Raw genomic sequence first — 21,449 nt, 5'->3', positions numbered from 1 at the left:
AGCTGTGTGAACGGTTTTCCTACTTTGCTTTAAATGGTGACACTGAGTGCAAGAAGTTTGTTTTGTTCACCACTGCATTTCTTCTGCTTAGAAAAATGCCTGGAATATAGCTGGTATTTAATATTTGCTGAAAAAAAACTGAATTAATTCAAATTCCCAGCAGCTAGAGGCTTAATTAGTTAATAATGGGAGGAGAGAACCAAGATCATGGTATCTGGTCCCATTACTTCATGGCAAATTGATGAGGAAAAAGTGGAAGCAGTGACAGATTCTATTTTCTTGGGCTCCGAAATCACTGCAGACAGTGACTGCAGCCTCAAAATTAAAAGACGCTTGCTTCTTGGAAGGAAGCTATGACAAATCTAGACAGCATATTAAAAATCAAAGCAAAGACATCATTTTGCCAATAAAAGTCCATCTAGTCAAAGCTGTGGTTTTTCTAGTAGTCATATACACATGTGAGAGTTGGACCATAGAGAAGGCTGAGTGCTGAAGAATTGATGCCTTCAAATTGTGATGCTGGAGAAGACTCTTGAGAGTCCCTTGGACTGCAGGGAGATCAAGCCAGTCAATCCTAAAGGAAATTAACCCTGTGTATTCACTGGAAGGACTGATGCTGAAGCAGAAGCTCCAATACTTTGGCCACATGGCGTGAAGAGCCAACTCATTGAAAAAGACCCTGATGCTAGGAAAGATTGAAGGCAAAAGGAGAAGAGGGCAACAGAGGATGAGATAGTTAGATAGCATCACCAACTCAATGGACATGAATCTGAGCAAATTTTGGGAGACAGTGAAAGCCAGGGAAGCCTGGTGTGCTGCAGTCCATGGGCTCACAAAGATTAGAACACAACTTAGTAACTGAACAACAACAACAAATGATCCAAATTAGTGAGGCTGGATGAAGACAAGAATAACAATGATAAAATAGCAGGAATTCATCAATAAAACAACAATAACATTTGCTTTTTGAACACTCAAATATGCCAGATACAAAGTTGCTGCTGCTGCTGCTGCTAAGTCACTTCAGTCATGTCCAATCCTGGGAGACCCCATAGACAGCAGCCGAGCAGGCTCCTCCGTCCCTGGGATTCTCCAGGCAAGAACACTGGAGTAGGTTGCCATTTCCTTCTCCAATGCATGAAAGTGAAAAGTGAAAGTGAAGTCTCTCAGTCGTGTCCGATTCTTCGAGACCCCATGGACTGTAGCCTACCAGGCTCCTCTGCCCAAGGGATTTTCCAGGCAAGGTACAAAGCTAGATGTTTTAAAATCAACGTCTCATATTATTCTTCATGGCAATCCAGTGATAACAATAATAGTAGTGGATGGACATTTATACTATGTTAACTGCTTTATCATGAGAAATGCTGAGCTGGAAGAAGCACAAGCTGGAATCAAGATTGCCAGGAGAAATATCAATCACCTCAGATATGCAGATGACACCACCCTTATGGCAGAAAGTGAAGAGGAACTAAAAAGTCTCTTGATGAAGGTGAAAGAGGAGAGTGAAAAAGTTGGCTTAAAACTCAACATTCAGAAAACAAAGATCATGGCATCTGGTCCCATGACTTCATGGGAAATGGGGAAACAGTGGAAACAGCGACAGACTTTATTTTGGGGGGCTCCAAAATCACTGCAGATGGTGACTGCAGCCATGAAATTAAAAGATGCTTACTCCTTGGAAGAAAAGTTATGACCAACCTAGATAGCATATGGAAAAGCAGAGACATTACTTTGCCAACAAAGGTCCGGCTAGTCAAGGCTATGGTTTTTCCTGTGGTCATGTATGGATGTGAGAGTTGGACTGTGAAGAAGGCTGAGCACTGAAGAATTGATGCTTTTGAACTGTGGTGTTGGAAAAGACTCTTGAGAGTCCCTTGGACTGCAAGGAGATCCAACCAGTCCATTCTGAAGGAGATCAGCCCTGGGATTTCTTTGGAAGGACTGATGCTAAAGCTGAAACTCCAGTACTTTGGCCACCTCATGAAAAGAGTTGACTCATTGGAAAAGACTCTGATGCTGGGAGGGTTTGGGGGCAGGGACGACAGAGGATGAGATGGCTGGATGGCATCACTGACTTGATGGACGTGAGTCTGAGTGAACTCCGGGAGTTGGTGATGGACAGGGAGGCCTGGTGTGCTGCGATTCATGGGGTCGCAAAGAGTCGGACATGACTGAGCGACTGAACTGAACTGCTTTATACACATTACCTTATTTAAATCTATGTCAAAGCTTTCTTGAAAATGAAAGGTGTTAGTATATGTAAAGTCTCTAGATAAAGCCTGTACAAAATCATCACTCAATATATGTTTTATATCTGTCTCTCATCCTCACATTACCATCATCATCATCTCACCCTCCTCCTCCTCATCTTTATTATTATCCTCATTTTACAGGTAAGGACTCTGAAGCCCAGAGACATTAAGTAACTTGGAAGAGAATCAGCTGGTTGGAATCCAGGTTGTCTGCCTTCCGAGTCCTACTCATCCCAAGATTTTGTAACACTTATTACAAAAGGCATACCATGCAGTGAAATTCTTTAAGATAATTTGACCTATAGAGTTCTTTGAGATTCTTATTGCATTTTATAAAATCAGACTCAAAATCAAATAGGATTTCAGTAAGCTTATAAGTTTGCGACCCCATGGACTGTAGCCTGCTAGGCTCCTCCACCCATGGGATTTTCCAGGCAAGAACACTGGAGTGGATTGCCATTTCCTTCTCCAGGGAATCTTCCCCACCCAGGGATTGAACCCTGGTCCCCCGCACCGCAGGCAGACTCTCTGAGCCACCAGGGAAGCCCTATAAATAAGTCAGGGTATCTCAACTCTGAACCATAAGCAAAAGATCTATTGGAAACACTATATTTGCCCAATATACCACAATTGTTTTAATAATTCTGGAATCTTCTCTTAAACTTCAGAACTAAGTCTAATGTGGTTTCACTACCTTATATAAAAATATGTTCAAATGGATAAAAGGCCTCTCATTTACTCATAAAATGCCTTTTAAAAGTTCTACTATTTTCTCACTGATAGGCTAGACTTCCCTGGCATGGAGGTGGGCTGTGAGTGACATTGACCTATTTGTGAATGCAGCCATTTGAAATATCCAGTCAGATGCAGATCAGTTTTGTTAGCTGAGGCTTGAGGTTTGAATCAAAATTCATCCAGACCTTAGCATATTTCCATATGCTCCACTGATAACTGAAGGGGAGGGACAGGTCTCGATTTAATCTAGCGTCAACAAATGACAGTCATTGTCACTCGGCCTTATGCTTGTGTTCTGCAATTATTACATTAAAAAAAAAATCAGAATTTATCTTATTGATGCTGTTAAGTGCTTATATCAAATAAAACCTTAAGAAAAAATTCAAATATTTCTAACAGAAACAGATATAGAGACCAGTGAAATCAGGAAGTTTAACAAAGTTTAAAATCTTTCCTTTGTTTTTAAGCTTTAAAAAATTTTCTCGTGGGTATGTATGAGTGTGTATGTGTGTGTTTAAAGTATTACATGCATGACTGATCTGAGTGACGTCCTAAGACAAGAGAGCTACTTTGCACATAAAAATCTAACTTAATCTTCACAAACTCTGTGAAATAGATATTATCCCCAGTTTGCAGACTGGAGGTTCAAAGTTACATATTCTGTCAGCTAAGGACTGGCTAACTGGATCTGTGCACCCTCTACTGTAAGGCCAGGATAGTTGAACACAGTCTTTCCCAGATTCCCTTGCTGCTAAATGTGGATGTGACTTAACCTCTGCCAAACAGATCCTCTTGTAAGATATCTGAAAAGTGGAAGTTCAAGAGCTGTGCTTCTGCTGTTTGTGCTGGCAAGCAGGATCACAAAGTTCTGCTATAACAGCATCTTGGTTTCCAGTTGCTAGCTTCCAGGGCACTAAGAGAGTTGTCACAAGGCCTTCATCTTTTATATGTACAGATTTAGCAGGCACGCCATGGCTCTGGAGCCAGTAATTGCAGAAAGGCAGATCCCTGATCCCTAAAGGGCAGATATGGTGCTGTGTTCCTGAAGTCAATAGTTCTTTAGCTTCCTGACTCCCTGTCTTCTTGGACAACTGCCCTGGCATTCCAGTTCTGCCTGTGACTTAGACTATCCTCCTGGAACACAGCACAGATGCTGCTCCTCTGCCCTTCCAACTTATCCTGTATGGATTCTTCTCTGCTTGAAATTCCATTTCTGCTTTACTTTGTTGAACACTGACTAATTAATATGGTAAGTAACTTGCTTAGTCAGCCAAGAAGTACAGATTCAATGCATGCCTGTCAAATCCCAGAGCTCACACTCCCTTTGATGGAACATTATGGAGTGAGATTCCTTTTGCGTGTGGTAAATGCAGAGACCCAAGTGGGGTGGAGTGGGGACACCAAGTTGGCCAAGCTGTAAGGCTCGCAGGTGTTGGTTCTTTGGCTTGTACTCTACCCTATTCTGTGCACCTCCTCCCCATTCACTAAGCTAGAACAGTTTTCATTTGTTTCCTCAAGTGTGTTAGTTGCTCAGTTGTGTCTGACTCTTTGTGTCTAGTCTTTGCAACCCCATGGACTATATAACCCACCAGACTCCTCTGTCTATGGAATCCTCTAGGCAGGAATACTGGAGGGGGTAGCCATTCCCTTCTTCAGGGGATCTTCCTGACTCAGAAATCGAACTCTGGTCTCCTGAATTACAGACAGATTTTTCATCAAGAAAGCATGAAGGAGCCAATTATTAACTTTTCAGTCACTAAAGTCTAAGTCCCAAGATCCCAGACACTAATAAAATTTCCTCAAATTGGAAGAGGCAGATAATCAAAGAGTAATGACACACTGAATATCTGAGAAGGTCCTGAACTCTGTCCCTCCCACCCCCTAATTCTCAGATCGAGTCCTGGGGATTAGGTTTACTGAAAGCTTATAGGAACTCCACATCATTGGGGAATTCTAGAATAGAGGGATTCTTGTGCTTTTTCCAGGGGATAGTACGGGGAGGCCCCGGGGGTTCCCTGCACCCAGTGAGGCACAGAAGCAAATGATATGGCCACGTGGTTTCCCTGGAGAACCAGGCATTCCAGGTGACACTGTGGGGCTGGACAGGAAGGAGGCGTGTAGTCAGGACACCAGGACAGTGCCTCAGAAACCTTTCCCACTAATGACTGAAGGCCAGAAAGCTGGACTGAGTCCCACCCCTGCACCCAATCCCTCCATGTGCACGCATGCGTGCTAAGTAGCTTCAGTTGTGTCCAACTCTGTGTGACCCTATGGACTGTAGCCTGCCGGGCTCTTCTGTCCATGTGATTCTCCAGGAAAGAGTACTGGAATGGGTTGCCTGACCCAGGGATTGAACCCATGTCTCTTACACCTCCTGTGTTGGCAGGCAGGTTCTCTACCTGGAACCACCTGGAAGCCCAATCCCTCCACAATGCTATGTAATTCTGGAATTCAGAGGAAATCTCAGAAAAATTCAGTAGAACCATCCTGAGTTAATGAAACGAGGTTTCCATCAGGGCTTGAATTTGGATTAAACCCAGTTACATAAAAGAAGAAATATTTTTCTTGCATGCATATCCTGAGTGCTGGGCTCTCTCACTGCACAACTCCCAGTTAATTCTGATGCTGGACTCAACTGTTTTAAAATTAAGGTCAAGAAGAGTTACTGCTCTAGAACAGGGGTCAGCAAATTACAGCTAGGCCCATGAGCCACATTCGGCCCACTACCTATTTTGTATTTTCCTGCCTATTTTTGTAGGCTAAGTAAAGCCACTCTTTTGTGGCTGAGTTTGCCGAGTTGTGTAATTGCAACAAAGACCGCTACAGTGCAAAGCCTACAGTATTTGCTATCCATCTCTTTACAGAAAAAAAATTGCCAACCCCTGATATAGAACATGGGCCCTGCCTGGCTCTGTCTCATTTCCTGTCTTGCAGTCCTGTCCTTTTGCTGTCATCATGAGGGCAAAGTCTCATATCAAAATCAGTGGGAAAGCTCTGCCTTTCTCTGCTCTTACAAACGCATCCAGGTTCAGATCCAGTTTTTCCTCCCTGAACTGCCCTGAGAATCAGTCCTCCTTAGACCAGACTTCTGTGCCCTTGTTTCCTGACCCTGCACTTGCCTACCAGTCTCCCAGCTCTAACTTTTCTTCTGTATCCTTTGTGGGCGTCTCATCCCGTCTGCTTTTGGAGCCGCTGTTTCTTATGGTTGTCCACAGCACTCTGGTCTTCCTCTACTCACTCCACCACAGCTGAGAATTCTTCTGAGGAGAACCAGATTTCACGCCAGCCTTCACCTGCAAGGGGGCGATCTGGCCCAGGTTACTGACCTCAGGGTTTTGTTCCCTTGGCTTGGATAATACCAATATCTCAAGTGCCTAAATGGAGCACTTGATTCTCTTCCTTTGGCCACCAAGTTAGTCAATGTTGGCTTGAACAAATAGCTCAAAGAGCAGTAATAAAGGCTCTGGAGTCAGCTTTAGCAGCAGGAGATTTGAGGCTATGTCCCTTCTTATCTAGGAAGTGATGAGCACAGATTTTCATTATGTCATTCCAAAAAACCACTTACTCCACATTTACTACATAACCAGACACTGTTAGATGCTATGAGGTGCGGCAAAGCTGACGAAGACATAATCTATGTCTTCAAAGAATTTACATGTTCTTTTTCTCCATATGGACTTGACTCTCCACAAAAAGGATAAAAGTATTTTGAAGGCCATAAAAGAATCTTTAAAATTTTCTTTATAGATCTGTCTTGATTTTTAAATTTGGGGTATAAATACTGCTTTTGGGGAAAAAAATCTCATGAAGTCACACCAAGTTTTAGACAACCTGATCATCTGAACTTTCAAAAGTTTGAAATGTCCTCAACCATTCTTCTGTAGCTGGGTCCTCTGTTTATTTTTGCGGCAATCACTGGCATCTGGAAACACTAAATTGGCATACCATTCAACAGATTCTCCTCAAGGGATAGTTCTTAATCAGCTTTCGATGACCTAGAAGCTAACATGGGAGCATCCCATAAGTACTTGTTGAATAAACAAATTAAAAAATAAATAGGTGAACCTACTAGCCCACTATGTTCTTCCTCTGAAACTTTACAAACTTATCATTTGTGCCCTCATTAGGAGAATGATCATGTAGGGATTCATACTGAGTCATTTTCATATTTCATATGTTGTATTTTATCCATCCTATATGGATTGTAATTTTATTGATTCCCCTACAGCACTTCTATGTCCCTGCTAAGTGAAATATTTGTTGACTATCAGCTATTCTTTTTTGTTCCCTTCTGTTTGCCTTCCTCTCTTTCTCAATTAACTAGAGTACATGAAAATGTATTTTTTAATATTTACTGAATAAAGTCTTATTCTCCTTGATCTTAATTTTAAGACAGAGGAGTTCAGCATGTCTCTTTCTTAAAAAGACAATAAAAACAAACAAAACCCATAATCATAAATCCCTTCTAACTATATGTAAGGTTGTGAATAGGGAAAATATTAGTTATATCCAAGCTAAATACTCTAATAAGATCTTCCTAGAAACCTATGACATCCCAATGAAGGTGAGGAGATAAGAAGAGGGAGAAGCAGAAGAAGAGAAATGGGAAGTTATTTGGGAAAAGGAAAGAATCCAGTCTTAAGGATTTCAACAACAAATATAGAAAAACCTTAATAAGGAGAAAACTGCCAACCAAAAGACGTTTACCTTTGCATCCCTCACAGGTCAGGGCGTTATAGTGATATCCAGATGCTCGGTCTCCACAGACAACACATAGCTCATCCCCTTTGATTCTCCCTGCTGATGCTCCCAGTCGGGCCTTCTTGGTTATGGGAATCTCCACTACCTCAGTCTCTCCCTGATAGAGAGTCTCAGCAGGCATTCGCCTGAGTTCATATATTCCAGGAGAGTACCACTCTTCAGGCTGCTGGGGATAGAAACCCACATTGGAATAATAGGAAGAAGAGGAAATCTGTGGTTGAACTTGGGGAAACTGAACGTTGTTGTATTGTGAGTACGGTTCCACTTCCAGATTCTGTCCCAGAGGACCTGCCACTTGTTCTGTTAGTACACCTGAAAAAGAGTGACAACAAAACTGGGATTGATATCATCATTCTATAGATAAGAGGCAGTTTAGCATATGGTTAGGAGTACAGGCTCTAAGAAAGCCTGAAATATTTAAATGTTTACATTAAAATTTTAACATAAAAATTAACTTTTTACAGTAAAAAAAACTGTTAAAAGATTAAATGACAAAATTAAAAGCTCAGAAAGATATTTGCAACATAGAGGACAGACAAAACACTCATATCACTAATATGTAAAGAGCATAAGAATAAGAAAATATTCAACATGGAAAAAAGGAAAACATACAAGGATGCTTAAAAGAAAAACAAAAAGGAAAGTTGGAAAACATTCAACAGTTCATAGTAAAAAAGGTAACAGGTAAACATACAAATGCTGTCTTTTGTCATTTCTGTCTCATGAAATCCTATGAAGTGGGTAATAGTATTAGCCTCACTTACAACTGAGTATTCCAAGGTTGAGAGTAGTTAGGCAACTTTGCTCCTACACCCCTAAGTAGCTGAGATTTAAACTTTGAGTCTGACTTCAAAGCCCATGTGCTGAATTGTTCCTCTCTGGGATGACTTCAAATGTGTGATGCTTTAAAGAATGATGGTAAAGATTTTCTCTTCCTTCTTTTACACTTGAGTTTACTAGACCCTTCAGTACCTCCAGTTGCAGGTAACCTATAACTAGGCCTGCAAGACTCTGCTTGATCCGACTGTTTCCTTCTTTCCCAGCTATTTCCCATGTTCTGACTTCCATATTCCTTGAATGTGCCTTGCTACTTCCAGATTCAAAACCTCTCCCACATGCTGCTTCTGGAGCCTGGAACCTTCTTCCACACAGCTACCCGCCTCCAAGAACATCATCTCACTATTCTCCATTTATCTTTAAATTTCCCATTAAGTATAGCTTCTCTTGGGAAGTATTCCTTGACCCTGGGTTCTGGGAGCCTTGATTCTGAACCTAGTTATATGGTACTTACCTGTACTGCCTCGGAGAAGGCACTGGCACCCCACTCCAGTACTTTTGCCTAGAAAATCCCATGGATGGAGGAGCCTGGTAGGCTGCAGTCCATGGGGTCGCTAGAGTCAGACACGACTGAGCAACTTCCCTTTCACTTTTCACTTTCATGCATTGGAGAAGGAAATGGCAACCCACTCCAGTGTTCTTGCCTGGAGAATCCCAGGGACGGGAAGCCTGGTGGGCTGCCATCTATGGGGTCGCACAGAGTCGGACATGAATGAAGCGACTTAGCAGCAGCAACACTGCCTAGGCCTCCCTTATCTGTAAAGAGAGGACTCCATGCTTCATGATATTATAGTTCTTCTTTATATCAAAAACCTCTATAAGTTTATGATCAACAGTTTATGGGCATTACAAATAACAGCCTTTCTACAATGACAAAGTGGAAAATATGTATGTTAAATATTAGTTGAAAAAAAAAAGCTTTCTGCATTGATCTAGGAAATGATTAATGGAACACAAAGTATACAGTATCTGTGTGAAATCAACTTTGTTTCTTTCATGCCCAACTTATCTATATAAAATCAGCACTGAGTCAGTATATCTGACAGTCAAACAGTTTTGGCAATGGTGCTTTGTCTCATGACCACAAAATGGAAGAATATAAAAATATGGAATTATTACAGAAAAAAGATAAAACATAAGCAAAATTTGGATCTATTTAGTAGCTAAATATTAAAATTCCTGGAGTGAATGCTACTGAAAATAGTTAAAAGCATTAAAATCATTAGTTTCACCTAGATTTATCTTCCAACCCATCTTGCTGCTGCTGCTAAGTCGCTTCAGTCATGTCCGACTCTGTGCAACCCCGGAGATGACAGCCCACCAGGCTCCCCGGTCCCTAGGATTCTCCAGGCAAGAACACTGGAGTGGGTTGCCATTTCCTTCTCCAGTGCATGAAAGTGAAAAGTGAAACTGAAGTTGCTCAGTCGTGTCCGACTCTTAGCGACCCCATGGACTGCAGCCTCCCAGGCTCCTCTGTCCATGGGATTTTCCAGGCAAGAGTACTGGAGTGGGGTGCCATTGCCTTCTCCAATCCATCTTACCCCTACTCAACTCCCCATTCCCACCCCAGCCCCAGATTCTCTCCATCTACAGGTCCAGTAAGGTTAAGCAACTTGCCTGAAGTCACATAACCAATTAAAGACAGAATGTTGATTCTCTAGAATATAAAGAAATGTATAGTCATTTTCTCTTCAAACTTCCAAGATCTCTGAGAATTCTTTCAATAAATTTTTTACAAATCAAGAGACACCATGGAGTTCCAACCCAAGTCAAATCATGTTATCAGTATCATATCAATCTCTAGAATTATTTCAAATTAAATGGAAATCTTTCACAACGACATCAATTCTGTGATATGAAATTAATAAACAGGGTGAGATTATGATATCAGTACACACAGTATTATTAAATAATGCCTTTATTCCCAAGGCACATCCACTTCTAGTATTTCATAGTGTTCCCACCAAATCCCTCAGAGTAGAGACAATAAATATGCAAGCCACTTACAATTAAAAAAAATCCAGCATGAACACCATGCTCCAAAATAATGGAACAAGAAGAGCTTCTATGAACTGACTAAAAGATCTTAAACAACTGCCTAACATTTTTCTGTTTTCTTTTGTAAAATGAGGCTACTAACAACCAGCCTTCCTATCTCATAAGGTAGTTTTGAGTATAAGATACAGTTTCTGAGAAAAAGTTTTGATAAGTTAAACACCATAAAAAAGCATGTTTGCTTCCTAAAGAACCCAGCAAAATCTTGATTCTAATGACAGTTAATTTTTAGTTAATTAGTAAATATTAATACACACTAATCTGTTTTGATATATTATCTATCTTTTAAATAAGGTATATATATATATCTTACAATTTGCTAAACACAGAACTAGGTTCTGAGAATAAAACAGTGAACAAGACAGAAAAGAGATAGAAGAGGCCCCAGACTTTCTCTTGTTTGTGTGCTTGGGGTGGGGAGGGGTGAAGGTATGTCAAGGGCTGGGATAAAACCAAGTAAATGAATACAGAATTTTCTGACAGAGCATAAGATGTGGAGAGGGCAAAGGTAGGTCAACTTTAGAGTGTACTTTCTGAAAAGGTAAATTTATTTCTGCTTTAATACAATTTATGAATGATTTCTTAAGAATCTGTTTATCAAGAAATAGGAGAATTTGGATTTCTTTATAATAGGAAATTTTCTGTGGGAGTTCAGGGAAGAGTTCTTAAATGGGAACACTTGAATGGACTCCAGGATAGTCTGAGACCCCCTGTAAAAGAAGAAAAATTTTCTGGGTAGAGAGTCATTTAGTAGCATTTAATAGTTTCTCTAAAGGAGTAGACCAAAGGGAAATTTCTGAGACGGAAGCCCTCTATAGCTTTCAATGTGTTATCTTCTGATCATGTGGAACAGTGAACATTTGAAACATGGCTAGTGAAAATGAGGAAATGAATTTTTCATTTTCTGTAACTTCAAACAATTATAATTTAAAATAGCCACGCGTAGCTAATGATAGCCATATCCAACAGCACAGCTCTAAGGAGTTTGTGACCAGAACCACTGGGTACCCAGATGGGAGAATAAGGTTCATGTGAGAAGGATGGCGCTTTTTCTTGAACCTGTAGTTAATTGCTGATGAGCCCAATAAAGGGTTCAGATTATATCCAGTTTTTCTCCCTGGCACAAGGCTAACTCTGGTAAATGTTTCATGAATGTTTGTTGAAACGTTTCATGAGTGGAAAAACTGCCTTCTTGTCCTTTCTTTATTTCCTAACCCCTGGTTCCTCAAGTGGATGATATGACTTGGTTTGTGAAATTGTTTGCCATTCCTGGTGCCAGGCCTTTGTGATGTTGGTGCCTCTTCCCACCAAGTTTGTCAACCCATCGCCTGCTCTGTGAGGCCTGATCCAGTTTCCCTAGGTAGAATTAATCTCTCCTCCCCTCTGCACACACTGACTGCACACTCAGAAGCATGTACCATTGCTTCTGTGGGTTTACAGGCTCATGTTTCATGCTATATCATTTAAGGTGGTAGGACATATGCATTACAAGCATCCTGACATGCAGACAAATCTGGATTCAGTTTACCTGCAACATGCTACAAGTATGAACTTGGGAAACACACTGAATTTCTTTAAGCTTCTGTTCCTTTCTTATAAAGCTGGTGTAATATAATACACTACTATGTATAAAATAGATTAACTAGTGAGAACCTATGTATAGCACAGGGAACTCTACTCAATGCTCTGTGGTGAGCTAAATGGGAAGGAAATCCAAAAAAGAAGAGAGAAGTATGTATACGTATAGCTGATTCACTTTGCTATACAGCAGAAACAAATACAGCACTGTAAAACAACTATATGCCAATAAAAATTGATTTTGAAAAGGATAGGACAACATAGTAATTGAAACAAAATATAGTACCTAGGTGAAAGGTTAAAGATAACCTAAGAAAAAGAATGTAAACTGCCCTGACTAAGCATAAACATTCAATACATTTTTGCTATTGTGTGGTTAGTCTGTGGACCTTAGGGGAATACATTAGATTCAGTTCAGTTCAGTTGCTCAGTCGTGTCCGACTCTTTGCGACCCCATGAATCGCAGCACGCCAGGCCTCCCTGTCCATCACCAACTCCCGGAGTTCACCCAAACTCATGTGCATCGAGTCGGTGATGCCATCCAGCCATCTCATCCTCTGTCGTCCCCTTCTTCTCCTGCCCCCAATCCCTCCCAGCATCAGAGTTTTTTCCAATGAGTCAACTCTTCGCATGAGGTGGCCAAAGTATTGGAGTTTCAGCCTCAGCATCAGTCCTTCCAATGAACACCAAGGACTGGTCTCCTTTAGGATGGACTGGTTGGATCTCCTTGCAATTATTGTATATTATATTCCCTTTTTTCCTTCATTTGTGGCACCTTACACAGTGCCTGACACAGTTTAAATCTTTAATAAATATTTATTAAATTGAAATGATGGGGAATTTGCTTCTCCAGCTTTCTATCTACTTTCCATTTCTAAATGCAGTCTGTCATTTTTAAACAACACATTTAACCAAAATAACATGCTGCGAAGTCTACAATCAGAAATGTGTTCAAAATTACAATTATTGTAAAAATGATGAGTTTCTGTAGCTGGAAATTCAAAAGGTAAGCTTCTATTTTGAAAAAATATGAAAACAGACAATATTTTTATACTATCTATATTTTAATTATAATCTGTATTTTAGTTCAGAGAAAACAAACATACTGGGCTTAATGCTGAACTCTTTACTCATCTGATTTCCCATTGACTATTGAGAAAAAACTGTTGTGAAACTATTTCAATAAATTTTTTGGATCTCTTTTTATTTTTCTCACCACAACCCACAGTTTGAAATAAATCTTAAATCATGATCCCTATACATACTTATACATATGTATAAATAATCTGAAACAAAATTTCCATGAAATAACACGTATCCTTATCCCTGACTGCACTCTGATATTTCTACTGTACTTATTCAATTCTAAATTTTTAATGCTGGTCACAAGTCACAAAATAGATGTCATGACCCACTAGGATATAAGACTTGCCATTTAAAAAACATTGCATTAAACAATGTACTTTAAATGTTTTTTCAAGTGTCTGAGGGCATTAATACTTTAGCTGCCTAGTGTTTAACTTGGAGGAACCGTGCTACTTTGAGACAATATCCAGTGAAGAATTGTAGGGAAAACACACTTAGATTTAATCTCTATGAGATACTCACCTACCTCGAACCCTACAAAAATCACCCCAGCCAGCTTTTCACCCCAGTCTTCTGGTTCTGACTGAGCCATCTTTGATGGAGATCTGTTGCTGAAATCTCAAGCAAAGGTCCCCCACGTTTCCTCAGTCCATTGGCAGAAGCTCCGCCACAAGCAGCTGTGAACACTCTCTTACCTTTAGCGGGCTTCATGCTCATCACTTCCATGGCGAATCCTGAGGATGTGTGGCTGTGACAAGGACTGATTTGAACTGGATTTTCTAACTCCTGAAACTGCATTACCATTCTTAGCTTACTCACAGCAACTGAAAATGAGACTAGGTGAGGAGTAACAGAGGCCAGAGGTTGTGCGGTTTACTGATTAACTTCATTACTGAGCAGAATATTTGTAAATGTTTATGAGAAAAGTCCTCCATGCCAAATTGCCTAGTAAGCTGGAAACCAGCCTCTTAGATAAACATTTTGGGGGAGCACGTTCCAATTTAGGAATTTTCAGAGGATAGATTTTGGTTCAGTGGCTCTAAAAGTGGAATTTGAGGGTCTAGAGCCATGTTCTATGTTTTGGCATTTGTTCCTCTCAAAAGGGTACAGAATGGTATAATTTTGTAATGTCAGGAAACATGAAAGCATAATACTGAATGGTGTGAGGCCAGTTAATCTGGGTTTGTACCCAGTGTTATGGATAGAACTGTGTCCCCTCCCCACAGTTAGCATGTGGAAGTTCTAACTCCCAGCTTCTCAGCATGCAACACTGTTTGGAGACAGGGTCTTTACAGAGGTAAGCAAGTTAAAATGAGGTCATTAGATTGGTTCCTAATCCTATATGACTGGTGTTTTTATGCAAATGGGAAATCTGTATTTCAGACACAGAAGCTCAAAGAAAAGGCAGTGTAAAAGACACAGGGAAACATCATGTACAAGCTAAGAAGAGAGGCCAGAAACAGATCCGTCCATTTCAGCCTTCAGAAAGAGCCAATTCAGCCTTGATTTTGAAGGTCTAGCCTCCAAACTGGTACAAAAATACATCTGTCATTTAAGTCACCCAATATGTGGTATTTTATTATACCAGCCTTGGCAAACTAATACATGCAGGCTTCCTTGGCACTCACTAGCTCTATGGATCACAGACAAACTGCCTCAATTTCCTCGTCTGCAGAATGGGACTGATAATCACACAACCTCAGAGAGTTATTATGAGGATTAAATAAAATAATATTTATTAAATGCTTAGCACACTGGGTGGCTACCCATCGTCATTATATTGATATTTTAATTATTCAGCCTTGAACTCACATTGTAGGGTAGTTTACTTCCTGAGTAAGAATAATTTCTGTGGCATAACCTGTGGATACCAAGCTTGTGACTGCAGATTATTTTTTGGAAGGGAGGGCTTTAGAATAGGACTCAGTAGTTCTCGGGTTCAGCTCAGGGATAATGCAACCAGACATATCAACAGATGGTAAAAACATAGATAATAATTCCTGCCCTACTTCCCTCATGGACCTGTTGTGAAGATAAAATGATATAATAAATATGAAAGTAGTTTTAAAAGGAAAATATGATCTATATAAACATCATAATCCTTGCTAAGCCATTTCTACAACCTTTACAGGTTTACAAAGTGGCTCTGTATGCGTTGGGCTTCACTGATGGCTTAGATGGTAAAGAATCTGCCTGCAATGCAGGAGATCCAGGTTCAATCTCTGGGTTGGGAATATCCCTTGGAGGAGGGCATGGCAACCCACTCCAGTATTCTTGCCTGGAGAATCCCCATAGACAGAGGTGACTGGCAGGCTACAGTTCATGGGGTCGCAAAGAGTCCAACATGACTGAGTGACTAAGCACACACACACACACACACACACACAATCTCACCTGATTCTTACTTGCACACCTTGAGGAAGGTGTTATTTCTGATGCGCACTATCTTTTACCTTGTTTTGCAGACTTGGAAAGGCAATTCAGTGAAGTTATGTGATTTGTCTTAAGTTAGCCAGCTATTAAGGGATGAAGCTAAGGCTCTAACCCTTGTGGTAGAAAAGCTAAAGCACACCTGCCCTCATTGCCAGGAAAGAGCTATGGTTCCTGAGTGTATTTCAGTTTGGATTGGTCAAGCAAGAATCACCATTTGCAAAGCTGTTTTCAATTCTCAAAATACATTTTTCCCCTGAAGGTCTGTGCTGTTTGAAACACTAGTCACTGCCCATATATGGCTACTTAAATTTAAATTCAGTTCAGTTGCTCAGTCGTGTCTGACTCTTTGCGACCCCATGGACTGCAGCACGCCAGGCCTCCCTGTCCATCACCAACTCCCGGAGTTTAAATTAATTTAAATAAAATTAAATTAGAATTAATTCCTCAGTTACACTAGTCCCATTTTAAGTGATCAGTAGCCACAGGTAGTTAGTGGTTGCTGCATTAGACAAAGTAAACCTACAATATTTTTTATCATCACAGAAAGTTCTACTGGATAGCACTGTTGCAGATGGTACTTGGGAGCAAAGTGAATGATATGCCAGTTGTGCCAAATGGGGGCATAAGCTATGATGCCATAAAAAAGGGAAGTTCCAGAGCAAACTCTAGCAACGATTTTCTGAGAACTGTCCTTGAGAAGAGACTTGACCAACAGATTTGAGTGATACAGTCTCACCGGAAAGACCTTCTCCACTGAGAAGGTGAACAGGAACATTCTCTCAGCCTGAATCCTTACTCATCCAATTCCAGTTTCCTGGTCTGGACTAAATTTTGGTTGTCTGCTCACTACCTATGGAATCTTAGCAGATTATTTAACATCCTTAGATCTCTGTTTTCTCATCATCAAAAGGGGAATAGTAATGGTATCTACCCTATAAAAATGTTATGAGAGTTAACATTAATGGCAAATAGAGTATTTACAATGTGCCAGGCATTCCTCTGAGACTTCTTTAAATGAGATAAGTAACTCGCACAAAGTTAAGTAATCTGCCTATGACCCCACACCAGTGATATGGGACTGGCATAGATGAGACTGAATGCAGAATCCACTAACCAATCTAAAATGCTCTTTGCATGATGCCTGACATGTAGAAAGGGCTCAAGAAACGGCAGTGGTTATGATCACATTTTTCTTTTTTAACCACTGTAAATGTATAAATTTGCAGCCTGATTTCATAGTCAACCTTTCTCAGTTTGGTTATCCTGAAGTCCCTGAGACCTGTTTCTTAGCCTGCAAGGTTGAGAGCCAGGCCCTGGGTTGTAGTGGATTCACCAACTAGCTGGTCAGCCGGTACCTCACCGCATACCTCTTCCAAATGATGCATGCCCTATCTAAAAGAAGCAGTAATTTATTTTGTAATAGGGGAAGCTTCTACTGATATTTATTTTCCGTCTCCCATTTCTTAACCTTATAACAACAGTACCAGATCTGAGAATCCTGGGAGAGCAAGAACCAAAGCCACAGTGAATTAATAAAAATCCTAGAGACTGCTTCAATCTGTGGAAGAGATATAGGTAATAAAAGGTAGTAACAAAATATTTAAATAAGGCTAAAGCAAAGCTCCATTTTGTCTGAGACAATGGTGTCTTTCCATCTTCTGGAAACTTTCAGCTTTGATTCGCCCACCAGGTCAGAACTACATTGACTTGTGTTAAACTCAGTGAGATGGAAAAAGACTTGAAATTAAATGTCAGAAGTATTACACAACATTGCATCTCAAGACCTTTAATTGTATTTAAAAACCATCTGGCTGGTTCTGCAACATCTGAAAGTTTCTTTTAATTTAAGCAAAAGACATAGGCAAGAACCAGATTTCAATAAAAATAAAGCTATACAGAGAAAATGAACATCAATAGCTGAGAAAAGCATAATGTAATGAGAAGTAGCTAAAGGAAATGAAGTGTAAGTGGATAGGATTATTTAGGATCTGACCTCCTGTGACTTACTGGACCTCATTCATAATGGGGCTTTGGAAACACTGTCTGCTGCTGCTGCTAAGTTGCTTCAGTCGTGTCCGACTCTGTGTGACCCCATAGACGGCAGCCCACCAGGCTCCCCCATCCCTGGGATTCTCCAGGCAAGAACACTGGAGTGGGTTGCCATTTCCTTCTCCAATGAATGAAAGTAAAAAGTGAAATTGAAGTCGCTCAGTCATGTCTGACTCTTAGCAACCCCATGGACTGCAGCCTACCAGGCTCCTCTGTCCATGGGATTTTCCAGGCAAGAGTACTGGAGTGGGGTGCTAGGAAACACTGTCAGAAACAATAATAAAGGTAACACAAAAATGTAGATTCCATAGCTGTAATGCAAACGTGAGATAGAACATGTTTTTTTTCCTTAGAACACCCAGAAATTTAGCTTGATACTGTTGGTTTCTGTTGGCTCCTTGAAAATTCTTAGCACTCAACAATGTTAAGATCAACAGAATTTCCTCCATTTAATAAGTAGAGTGGTGCTTATCATTCCAACAGTTTAAATAATAACAACTACATTTCAAACCCTGGAGGAGCTATACTGCTTTATGATGCCTTCAGATTTACAGGACACTTTCCCACACCGTCATTCAATCCTCCAACAAGCAGTGAAGTGTTATTATTAACCCCAATTTACAGTGGAGAAAACTGAAGTTCAGAGTCTCAACTGCCTCTGAGACTTTATTTCTTCCAATTTCATCACTTATTTCCACTCACATTCACTGAACTTTTCCCAGTAACACCGAGCTAAAGGAACTGGATTCATCGTACTTGAACTAGTTGGTATGGGGACATAAGATTTGCAGTGATGTGGATGAACCTAGAGTCTGCCATACAGAGTGAAGTAAGTCAGAAAGAGAAAAACAAATGTTGTATGTTAGCACATAGACATGGAATTCTAGGGTAACTGTACTGATTAATCTATTTGCAGGGCAGGAATAGAGAGGCAGATATACAAAACGGACACATGGACACAGGTTGGGGAGGGACAGGGTGGGATGAACTGGGAGAGATACTACCATGTGCAAAATATTTTGGAATCTGGCGTATATATAACACTGAGAGCTCAGCTCAGTGCTCTGTGATGATCTAGAGGGGGTGGGGTGGGGAGTGGGTTAGAAGGAGGTCCAAGAGGGAGGGGATATATGTATGCATATAGCTAACTCACTTTGTTGTTCTGCAGAAATTAACACAACATTGTAAAGCAATTACACTCCAATTAAAAAAGACTGTACCTTTTCTTGCTTATTCTATGCTATTATAAGAATGGTTTTCTGAGTCTTTCAAATTCTGTTATTTTTTTTCTTTAGTTCTTATACCACAATTTGCTAAAAGAAGACAGATTTTAATTGACATGTCACATTCTACCCTATTCATTATGTCACACCATGGGAAGCTGTGGACTTTGTCATTATTACCTTTTATTATGTACTAATTGCATAAGACTCTGCCTTCATTCATCAGAGAAGTCTTTCTTAACCCACTCAAATTAATCTTTGACCAAGTTTCCTGGCTTTCAGGATCTCCCAAAGGAAAGGAAACTTGTCTTTTTTAGGTCACCATGTCCTTCCATCCTGAGTCCTATGTATGGATTGAGTGACCAATGAGCTAGATCTCCATGTGGATTTGTGAGGCAGGCCTGGCCACAGAATGAGTTGAAGGATCTTACAAGGTGATTCCAGACCCATCTCTGTAATTCTGTTTCTTTCCTTCTTTTCTACAAGGTCCAACCTAAGAAAAGAGAACTATAGAACAAATGTACACCACTTCCCCACCCCATCTTAGCTTTCCTTTGAGTATTCCGATTGATTGGTAGCGGGGGATCCCATTAGCACTGTGCGGCAGCCCCTCTGGTGATGGTGCACATCCTTGGCCCACCTCTCATTTCAGCTGTAGCTGTAGCAGGGGATCATGAACAAGCTTGGACTCACTTCACACTTGCACCCTGTCATTTCAAGAGCAGGCTGCACATCTCTGCTTTTTGCCCAGAGCTTCTCCAAGGCCACAGGAGACCACATGGCTTGTTTCCACTGGGAGTAGCAAAAGCACGGCCCAGAAGTTCAGGGACATCAATGCCCCCAGAGTGACCCTCAACCAGGGGGAGCCAGAGGTCAGTTAATAACTTCTCCAGTGCCTGGTGCCTTGATGGACAATTCTCTCTGCTTCTCCCAGTGCAATCAAGCTCCCCTTGCCCACAGCAGTGATCTCTATAATTCACCTCATCTTGGTTTTTCCTCCTTCCCTGTCTTATCACCCGAGTCCTTGGCTCCTGCTCCCTAGGATCATCTCTCACATAAAGTCTGCACACAATCCTTGCTTCAGGCTCTGCTTTTCAGGGTAACCATTATATGGATGGAAAGGCTTCCCCTTCTCCTTAGGCAAAGCCTTCTAGAGTGGCCCACAGTCCTCTCTGGAAGCAGCTGAAAAGCCTCATTCATGAGGTCATTAGTGTATCCACAGTCCATTAGTGAGTGCTCATCAGTATTTGTTGAGTGACATTTATGTCACTTTCTCAATGTCTTAAATTAAATGTCAATGTCTTGGGATTTAATGATAGCCTTTTGGGTGACCTGCAGGAAGGGGGACCATGCCCAGGACCACCTTAAAGGTCACATCATATGGCAGGTGAGTACCACTGAGCCCAAGTTGCCACTTCCCGACACAACGACTGTAGAGATTTGTGGACTTGAATGCTAGTTCTAGGTGTCCTAGAATTCCCAGCCTAATAATCTCCTTTTACCAATGTTGATTAATGGAAATATGGGGTCCAGAGCCAGTTCTCTAGACTCTTTCAACTTTCCTCAATAAAAATGAGAAGACAAAGCCCTTCCAAGTCATTCTAGACTTTAGACCTTTGCATTTGCATTTTCTTTACCCAGGATACGTCTTCAGATTAAGACTGTCTTTTTTAGCTCAGTTGTCAACTCCTCAGAGGCCTCCCCTGACCACACAAGTTAGAGCAGCCTCCTTCTTCCAGTTGCTATGACATCACCCTCTTTTGTTGTTTCCATAGCCCTCACCACTACCTGATATTATTTCATTTATTTATTCCTTTGCAGGTTTCTTGAGAGTTTACTCTCCACTAGGATCTTGCCTGTCTTATTTCCTGCTTTATTCCAACATCCAGCATATGGTCGGTGTTCAGTGTCTAGATGGAAGAAATTATAGCCATCCATATGCAATACCATAAACTTCAGTTGCTCTTGTTATAACAACACGATGGCTGGTTTTCAGTACACAGTTAGACCATAGGAAAAGAGTCCAGCTCTCCAGTTAGTTGAGCTTATGAGTTAAACTTCTGAATTTTGGGCACATCTCAAGATCTACAAGCGGTGACTCGGGTATTGTGGGCTACTCATCCATGAGCCACAGTTTTTCTCCTGGTGCTCTGTACCCTAGGGTCAGAGTGGGAGGTCCAGAGAATCCATCAGTGTCATCAAGACATGAAAGAAGATGGGCAGGAATTATAACAAAATGCTCTTCATCCTCCCCTTTGGCAGACTTTGGTTAGGTATGTTGAACAGAGTGAGACAGAGGCCCTGAGGGAAAAGTATGTGGGAGAAAAAAAAAGAAAAACCTTAGACCCGGCTCTAGAACTTAATAGAGAAGATTGAAGGAAACTTCTCCAACTCAGAATAACAGCCATGCATTGAGCTTATGCATTTTGTGCTATGTATT

At 40.9% G+C, this 21,449-nt stretch overlaps 1 protein-coding gene across 4 annotated transcripts in view; it reads right to left on the bottom strand.

The window, feature by feature from the left end:
* The window catches only part of NR1H4 (nuclear receptor subfamily 1 group H member 4), a 78,812-nt gene that overhangs the window by 36,537 nt on the left and 20,826 nt on the right, over window positions 1–21,449 (bottom strand). For 2 of the 4 annotated variants that reach the window (XM_019961149.2, XM_019961150.2), the window contains exons 2-3: window positions 14,000–21,310; window positions 7,695–8,060 (exon numbers count right to left, since the gene is read on the bottom strand). In XM_019961149.2, the coding sequence (XP_019816708.1) occupies window positions 7,695–8,060; window positions 14,000–14,108 (475 nt within the window). In that variant the 5' untranslated portion in view covers window positions 14,109–21,310. The remainder of the gene's footprint in view (window positions 1–7,694; window positions 8,061–13,999; window positions 21,311–21,449) is intronic. The other 2 variants (XM_019961151.2, XM_019961152.2) reach the window with 1 other exon arrangement.

Source organism: Bos indicus, chromosome 5 (assembly GCF_029378745.1).
Source record: "Bos indicus isolate NIAB-ARS_2022 breed Sahiwal x Tharparkar chromosome 5, NIAB-ARS_B.indTharparkar_mat_pri_1.0, whole genome shotgun sequence".
NCBI lineage: Eukaryota > Metazoa > Chordata > Mammalia > Artiodactyla > Bovidae > Bos > Bos indicus.
Note: the sequence above shows the minus strand (reverse complement) of the source record. Positions and strands in the feature narration are given on the sequence as shown.